The 9,467-nt window shown below is 31.9% G+C and overlaps 1 protein-coding gene across 1 annotated transcript; it reads left to right on the top strand.

Annotated features, from left to right (window-relative positions):
* The first annotated feature begins 370 nt into the window (after window positions 1–370).
* LOC128546710 (uncharacterized) lies at window positions 371–4,925 on the top strand. Its single transcript, XM_053517974.1, has 3 exons — window positions 371–1,180; window positions 1,860–2,725; window positions 4,848–4,925. Exons 1-3 carry the CDS (start codon window positions 988–990, stop codon window positions 4,923–4,925), a joined length of 1,137 nt encoding a protein of 378 aa, XP_053373949.1. The 5' UTR covers window positions 371–987.
* Window positions 4,926–9,467: the final 4,542 nt, after the last annotated feature.

The following is a 9,467-nucleotide window of genomic DNA, read 5'->3' as shown; positions in this document are numbered from 1 at the left end:
ACTTTGCATGATGTCGTCAGTTTCTCACGAGAATCAGTGCGCAGATGTTGTTAGGTAAACAAATGGGCAGGGTTACGCCATAACTTAATAGACGCGACCATCAGAATATAAAGATAGCGTGAGTTAAGTTATGGTAGCCGGAACTACATTTGGTCCATCTAAAAAATGAAACAATTAAAAAGCTTGAATATTGGCAAAGATACTGAGTTAGTTAAAAGGCCATTGATATTATGTATTTTACAATAAAAATGTCTTTAACCACGAAAAAGATAATTTTTGAACCGGTAGGTCTGCTTTTACTTACCGCAGCTATAACACAACACGTTAAATTTTACGGTCTTGGGATTAGAAACTGCCAAAGTATGTCCACTTTTCTTATTAATACATTAAATCCGGCATCAAAGTATTAATCCTTAATATACTAGGGAATCTTTACTCACTCTAGGCGACAAAAAATGTTCGATGTTGACACCAGCGTGTCATGTCGATGACAGTATGCCGGTATCAGTGTGTGTACACGCACCTAACTAATTTAGAGCCGCGTGTTTTATTCGTGGTTGTTGATTTCTTACGTAGTTTTAATGGCCCGAGAATTGAAAAATGCAAACAAACTAAAGTTCATACTTAAGTACCATAAAGAAATTAAGAACCACTACACTCAAAAGAAAACGTTTCTTTTTTCAGTGAAAAACACATACTGGGAATGCACATGCCTGCTTCTATATTAACGTGAAGAAAAGCAAACTAGTCAATAGGTTTATCTACTACATGTATATACTTATTTGGCGTCGAGTAGGCGATAAAATCATTAGAAATCTTTTAAATGTGTTAAACCGTATTTTAAATGCCTCATATAAGACTACATGTACTTCATTCAATTACACAGGAGCAATTTATAAATGTATGAATATCATTACTCAACATATCATATGCGTTGTTTTGTAATTCTTTGAATTCTTTTCTTTTCCTTTTCTCTTGCAGATAACAATGGTTGGTCTGCTATATTTGCTTGTCTGTTTGCTTCTCGAAAACGGTTATGCTGAAAATGGTTCGTCAATTCTATTACGTTTACCGGATATTCTGCAACATATGTGTCCCGGTGCAAAGGTTTGCCGTGAGAACCAAACACTTCAAGCGCCAATGGAAGTATCTGAGCCAGGTTTTGAGTCATGCTGTGCCGGTAGGTTTTTCTAACAACAGACTAGGTAATAAAGACTTGTGGAAAAAAGCGATCATTTGACTCTCACAAAGATCTTATCGCATGTTCATCAAAGTCAATTATTTGGCTCACCCAAATGTTGGTGCATAAACATACATTAAGGTAGTGTATCCGTAATGACATTCGGCAATCTCCGTGTGATTACGTATTATCGTAAGGCAGTTCGGCATTCTTCGGACGTGGATATAGCTCAATGCGCACGTGACCTTGCATAAAAACCGGAGAATGCCGAAGCCACATACGAATAGAACGTACTTTGCTGACTGTCAGTACGGGTCCACTACCTTAAACAGACAAAATAACCAAAGTGGTCACAGATTATATTATATTAAAGACTGTCTTCTCCGAAACGAGAATCACTATCAATGATGTTATTGACACAAAATAGTTTAGTATCCATTAGCGCGTTATTTACTTTATGTATTTATCCATTTATTAATTATTCATGTATTTACTTTAAATCGCACCTTATACACTAATGAACACATGGTGATTTTACGATACTGAAAAGTCCATATTGCTTATTTAAAACTATCGCCTTAAAATCTCATTATGATATATAAAACATTAACAATGTTAACAGCCTTTGCCTAGATCGGAAGTAAATGCAATAGTTCTTTTTTGTTTTCTATACTTGTAGATTGTTCATGTAGTTTTGACTGTGCTGAAACCGAGAATTGCTGTTTTCCGTCACAACAGCCTCAAAGAAATGCAAGTGGTAATCAAAACGACATATTGCAGACGACAGAGCGGAGTTGTCTTTTCCTTACTACTGTACCTCCACCACCGGAAGACTATGCGTTTTTTCAGGCATACAACATGATTTCGATTGTTTCAGAACCTGATTCATCTGCTAATAGTACAATGCAATCAAACATATCTTGCGGGGATCAACGCGTTGCTCCCTGGGATAGTTTGTATCCCGTATACTCTAAAAGAAACAATCTTCTATACAAGAATGCAATCTGTGCCACTAAAAATGGTGCTATGGACGTCACTCCTTTCGATGCATTTCTTGTTTGTAAAGAAATAGATCAGCTTGTTTCAGATGCAAGCAATTTTGTTCAATTGTTAGATTCAACTTCGAACTCAGTCCCTAGAGATTGCAGCGTTGACTTTACCTACCGAGGTGACATCAATGACCTGAAGTCTCATAAATGCTATAAGGAGCTCGTTAATGTATGTCTTGCTTCAAAATCATTTCATTTAACTTATGATATAGGGTTTTCTAAGGAAGAAGTAATTAGCGCATGCACAAGTGGGCTGGTGTCGCCATATAGAAAGGCAAAGATGTATGCAAACATTTTTTGCTACATTTGTAATGCTGAACCCTTTATTAAAGATATAAGTTGTAAAAAGATTACCTTTGAACGTGGACACGGTTCAAATGGGTTTACAGGGCTTATTGACACTAACTTCATTACTAATGATCGCGAGGATATGTTAGCGAAGGCAAAAAAAGTACCAAAGGCTTGTGAAATTAACGACGTAAGTATTTCAAGTACTGTGATTTCTTCCCTTATAATGATGTCCTTTCATCATAAAATTACCCTATTCATTTTTGTTAGATATAATTCAAAATTTGAAAAATTCTATACTAGGTTTTAAGTTGCATCTCATTCTTATGCAACAGACCATTGGAGAAGTTAAATGTGCAACAGACCATTGGAGAAGTTAAATGTTAAAATAGGTGGCTTGTTGGTCAGTTGTCAGACCTATTGTTCGAGATCGAAATGACCGAGTAGTTTTGACTATTGACCGGCAAGCTATACAGTAAGTGTTTATTACATAACACCAACAATATTTTTTACACTTTTTTTCTTTAAGTTTTGACTTCAGTCAAGAAAAATTAGAGTTAAACTTAAGACTGGTCATTGTCACAAACTATTGATTGGTGATTTATGTAAACTTCCTTTTTTATTTTAGAACGGCAGCTGCCGGCCGATCTATTGTCCGTCTGGGCAATTGTACGATCAAACCGGTAGATGCATCTACCCGAACAAACGTTGGTTGAACCAGGAATATACTGTATATATCAACCTGACAACGAAAAATTTCATTCATATAGCTGAGCTAATGCCATTCAATCGCTTTTTGACAGACATATCAATTCTAAAGTCTCCTTGGCCGAAACTTTGGTCTATTCAATCAGTTTTCTATGACACAATGGATCTTGGTAGTAACTTCACACATTTCCTTGTCAAAATAATAAACAAAAAGTCACCTGTTCGTCCGAAAGTGCTAATCCAAACCGTAAAGGAAATGATCAGGCAAGAATGGGTATTAAATGTCATGAATGCAACGTATATACTGAAGTCAGATTTTATGGCGTTTTCAACCATTTATGTACATGATGATGACATTCTATTTAATAACCAGTCTAAAAGCATTCTTTATACAAGATACCGCGAGGTTTACCGAAGTTTTTACCCTGTAGGAAATATACATATGATCACGAATCTTTATTTGTGTTATCAAGTTGAGTTATCTCCCTCGGAATTTATTCTGAGTAGATACGAAAACATTCTTTATAGAAACATTTCGAGACAGTATCTGTTTAACCTACAGTTTACGTTGATATGGAGGAACGCGGTCACAGGCGCAAGAGTATGTATCGAAGATTCAGGACTATATCAAGAAAACCAGTTTGCTCTTTCAGATGCGAGATCACTTTGCGAAACAAGTTTTGTTTTGATGACGGTCTCTGCAGCGTTGGTTTGGAATTCTAAACGAACAGGATATAATTTATATGATATTTTGAAGTGATGCGATGTTTGTGAACAGATGTTTTCAGATACATTGATGGCTTTTCTCTTCATTTGATATTAATTGCACATGACAGATGAAAACGAACGTTGTGTAATTAAGACTTTTATGAAAACGTATGAAAAAATGAACCAGACAATGGCCATTAACCCTTTCCATGCTGGACAGAATTGGTTTTGCTTTTGCGACCAGTGTAGATCCTGATCAGCCTGTATATCTATGCTGTCTGATCATGATCTGCGCTGTTCGCTATTCAGCCAGTATCATTTTTTTGATAAGCAGCCCTTTTAACAATTAATGTTACTGTCCAAATTGAAAGATGGACAGGTTCATTATAAAAATTTATCATGGTAAGGGTTAATACCAACGATAACAGCACATAAGTAAGGTAAGACAGAGTAGTGGTTTGTATCACATTTGTTAGTTTAAGAAAATATTTCCCTCAATGAAATAGATAACTGCTAAAGGACACAGGTCCCTATTGCAAATATCATGTCGAATTTTGTCGTCGATGCCAAAACTTTGACTTGCATGGAGCTTCTTTTCAACCGGCGAAAACGTCACTGAGGCTGTGTGTCAACGGGCTCGACATAGTTATCCTTTTAGATCAAAAATCGAGTTTCTTTGTAAAAGCGTATTATCTATCAATACAGAATTTGATATTATAATATGTGTAAATTTCTATATAGTTCATTATACTTGTAAATTAAATCTTCATGTTTAAATTTAGTTTACAATTAGATATTCATATGTTCATTTTGGTTTTCCTTTGATGCTTTAATCAAAACATTAAACATTAAGAATATTTTGCCCATTCGAAATGACATCTGTGTTTTGTAGCATCACTATATTGTAACTACAGATCAGTGAGCAGTCCTCACCGTACGGTGAACACTACTCAGTGGGCAGTACTCACTGTATCGTGAATACTAATCAGTGAGCATTACTCACGGTAATGTTAACACTACTTATGAGCAGTTCTTACGGCGCCGTGAACACTATGCAATGAGCAGTAGTAGTATTAAATATGGGGGTTTTGGCATTTTAACCTCATTTGACCTTTTGGCCCTCGGTCCGAACTGACCAATGCCGGACAATTTAAAATACTTTAAAACCCACAGGTTTTAACTTTACTTTCATTTTCTCATATTTTCAGAAAACCTGGTTATAAATAACTGACATATTTTCTGAAAATGTTATATTGGAATTTACGTTGTATTTTCTGAAAATGGCTATGTGGGAAACCACAAATTCAACCAGTCAAAAGCCTGCCATTTTTCTGCCAAGTTGGCAGCAAACTGTCATTTGCTTTTACTTTGGCCGAATCTTTGGCCGAATCTTTGGCAGAACTTTGGCAAAACTTTGGCAGATTATTTTTATTAATAAAATGTAAAGGTGGGTCTATGGTCTTTGATCTTATTTTCAATTAGTAAGTACATTATTAGGGTACACACAGTAATTAAAACTTTAATTAAGCTTTTAATTAAGCTTTTAATTAAGCTTTTAATCCAAAAGTCTGTTTCTATCATAGGATACAGGTTCATCTGATATGTAGAATCTGATGTAACTACCCATCAAAAGCATAAATGTTAATTCTGTAGATGCTGAATCGTCATAAGGGTGAATATCAAACATTGTTCCTTGTTTTAGATAAATTTTAATTTTTTTCTTATACATAGATATTAACTTATCAGTGTCAAAGTCCTCAGCTGCCTCAGCTGTTATATTTACATTATCAAATATATCAAAAAATAAAACATCATCCTGAGGCCTATTATTTCGCCACCTAAATATAAAATTTGATATTGGGCTTTTAGTCGGTTTATACGGTTCACCCGGGGAGCTCGCACCCTTTAATAAAATCTTAATATCTATTATATAAGTTCCGGTTTTTCTAATCGCAAACACACCACTCAAAAGCATATCTAATACATCTATTTTATATTCTTGGTTTGTGTTTAAAAAATCTTTATAATCTACGGTAATTCCAGGTCTTATTTCAAATATATTTAAATAGTTCAGATCGGCCATATTTTTATATGTTGAATGTATCCAGGCACCACGACGGTCAAAATACTTTTTCATTTGTATGTAATCAAAAGTATGATTATAATAGTATTCAAAGAGAAACACTTCATGTTTTACTTCCTCTACCCTTTTTTCTATTTTCCTGTCTTTCTTTTTAAGTTTAAGAATTATTTCAGCTAAATCATCAACTCGTTTTGTTGTAGCAACTTCAGAAGCAGATAAATTGTCAACAACACCTTTTGTTCTAGCTAATTGTGTTTCTTGTTTTAAGAAAACATTTTTTAATTTTGTAATTTCTTCAGCATTAGTGGTAATTTCTTCAACATTAGCGGTTATTGCTTTAGTATTAGCAGTAATTACTTGAGTATTAGCAGTGATTGATTCTCCTTGTTTATCTGATATTTTAACTACAGAGTCCAAATCATTTATTATTTTTTTAATTTGATCATTAATTATCTTAATTGCTTCTTCTTGTTTAGCTGATATTTCAACTACAGAGTCCAAATCATTTATTATTTTTTTAATTTGATCATTAAATTCATTAATATCTTCTTGTAATTTTTTTGTAATATTACTTAATTCTGCATATTTTAAATTATGACGGTTGTCAACAATACTAATCCAATTTCGAATTTGTTTTTTAAAGTCATCTATTTTAGAATTAATTTCTTTTTTAAAGTCATCTAATGCTGTGTCATGATCATCACCTCTTTGTGAAGCTGCCTTTTCCAATTCAGATTTATATTCTGCAAATTTATTTGAAAATGTATCGAGTAAATCTTGATTCCCTTTTGCCATTTCAGTATTTAGTTTATTTATTTCTGTTCTGATTTCTAACTGATACATATTTTGTAACTTTTTCTCAGCTTCAATAATCTTGTCTTTTAGTTCTTCATGTTTAATCATACTATCTTTTAATTCTTGAACTTGAGTGTATAACTTTTCAAAATTGCTTCTAAATACTTTTTTTATATTGTCATCTGTCAAATCAGATTTCTCTTCAAGTTCTTTAATAGAATCAGTCATAGTTTTCATTTCTTCTTCAATTTTACCTTGTAATTGATTAATTAATAATGAATTCTTTTTAAAATCTTTTGTTAATTCTTCAATATTCTTTACTTCTACTTCTAGTGTTTGTTTTATACTTTTGACATCTTCAAGTTTATAGTCATCTATTACACTTTGAATTTTTTTATACACAAACCGTCTTGAAACTGCATCGTTGGGTTTATCTGGATTTCCTAGGTTGATTATTTCATTACCTCCCATATCTAATGCTCTATTCATTGTGTTATCAAGTTCCTTATTTCTATGAAGATACGATTCCGTTTCCTTTTTAAGCTTTTTGAATTGCTTTTTAGTAGCATAATCACTTAAATCAATATCAAATTTAACTTTACTTATACTGTCAGGTTCACTTATTTGTTTTACATCATTAAAAACTCCCATTATATATTACCAGTAAAGTTTTTTCTTAAAAACTTCCTTGGTTTGTCAATATATAAGAAATCATATTTTTGATTTGTTGCATTAGCAAAAGTATCACGATCTATATTTTGTTCATCACAAATCCTATTATTTTCCATTTTACCTGGACTTTCAAACAAAAATATAATGTGAACAGTTAATTCGAATATCTTTTGGTGTTTTATAGTAAGACTGACTTAAATAAATAACACAACAGTTTTTGTGACGTCCTTGAATAAAGTATTTTGTTATTTCATTTTGAACTTTTTTATCTTCACATACAAAATCATCAAATATTACTACTTTTTGTTTTTCTGATTCAAGATTCTCACAAGGTTCAATTTGGTCGGGATCAGCTGAATATTCAAGTATTTCATTTGGATCTACTTTAATTTTTTTTGCAATTTGATTTAAGTTGTTAATTAAATCTTGATATTTAGATTGTTCTAGGTTTTTAGCATACAAGTATAATTTATCATAATATATAAGAGGTTTTCGAAGTATATGCATTAATGTATTTGTTTTTCCAGATCCTGACGATCCACATATTAACATTCTAAAACATGAATCTGGCATAAAAGGATAAAATTGTTTAAAGTTATTGGATTTATCACTTTTTGTATCATAATTTGGAATTTCCATTTATATAATAATACATTATTTTACATTATTTTACATTATCTTACATTATTATATAAATGCAATCAAAACTTAATGAAATAAGAATAAGAAAAAAATTAGTTGGACAAAAGATGAGAGATCTTAGAGAAGAAATAATGAGAGAAAAAATAAGAAAAGCTACAAATCGGGATATGTATACTGAAATTTATAAGCCAATTACTGAAAAAATAGAAAGTCAAAAAGAACAATTATCAAGTCAGTTAAAAGCATTACCTGGAATAAAACAACAATTAGCGTTACTTCCAGAACAGTTTGCTGATAAGATACATGAAATAGAAAATCTAGAAATGGTGGAAGAGCCATCGGAAAAACCAACACGATTATTACCGCCGGAAGATAATATGGGTTTGGAAGAGCTATTCCGAGAACCAACACGATTATTACCGCCGAAAGATCATATGGTTTCGGATGATGAAGATGATGAGCTTGAAGACACCAAAAAACCTCCCGAAGAATTAACAGAAGAATTTATAGCAAATTTAGATATAAATATCGATAAAGATATAATATCAGAATATGGATTGCCTACATTAACAGAGTTAGTAATAAACAAAAATAAAGATGATTGGATAAAAACAAGAAAAGAGGTTACCGAAAAATTAAAGGTCTTTACTCGTGATATAAATAAATATAGTAAAGAAAAACCAGGTGAAATAATTGAATTTACAAATGCAGAACCTACGGCTGCAGGTGAGTATGTTTCGGAGTTAGAATTACATAGAGAAAATCTTAAAAGATACAATGAACGCTTATTAAAAATTATTAAAGACTCAAAGGTATTTGGAAAGGGAATAAGATATCATAACCCATATAAAGTTTTACCAAATGGACAATATGGTAATTTAATTATTAACTTAAATAAACTTTATGGTCAAAACAAATTAATTGCTAAGGATAGAATAACTGGAAAAGAAGTCATTAACACTAAAGTAGATGATGATTTAATTGATTTAATTAATAAAAGATATAACAATAAGAAAAAGCATTCAAATCATTCAATAAAAATATTTAAAGAATTAACAGAAAAGTCAGGATTACCTATCAATAAAAGATCTATGAAATTTAAAAAAGTAATTAGGGGACAAGGTTATGACGTTTGTCCATGTAATCCAAAAGAATTGGTTAATGACTTGGAGTTAATTTGTGGTTCAATTAATGCTGGAAATAATAATGAAGAACTAAAAAATGAAGGTATTAGAATAATTGATGAACTATTAAAAATGAATTCTCTTTTACCAGAACAACATGAAATGTTTTATAAAAAATATTTTTCTTGAATTTAAACTTTTAATTATATATAAATGGA

Source organism: Mercenaria mercenaria, chromosome 11 (genome assembly GCF_021730395.1).
Source record: "Mercenaria mercenaria strain notata chromosome 11, MADL_Memer_1, whole genome shotgun sequence".
Lineage (NCBI taxonomy): Eukaryota > Metazoa > Mollusca > Bivalvia > Venerida > Veneridae > Mercenaria > Mercenaria mercenaria.
The sequence above is the reverse complement of the archived record's forward strand: the minus strand, read 5'-3'. Positions and strand labels throughout refer to the sequence as shown.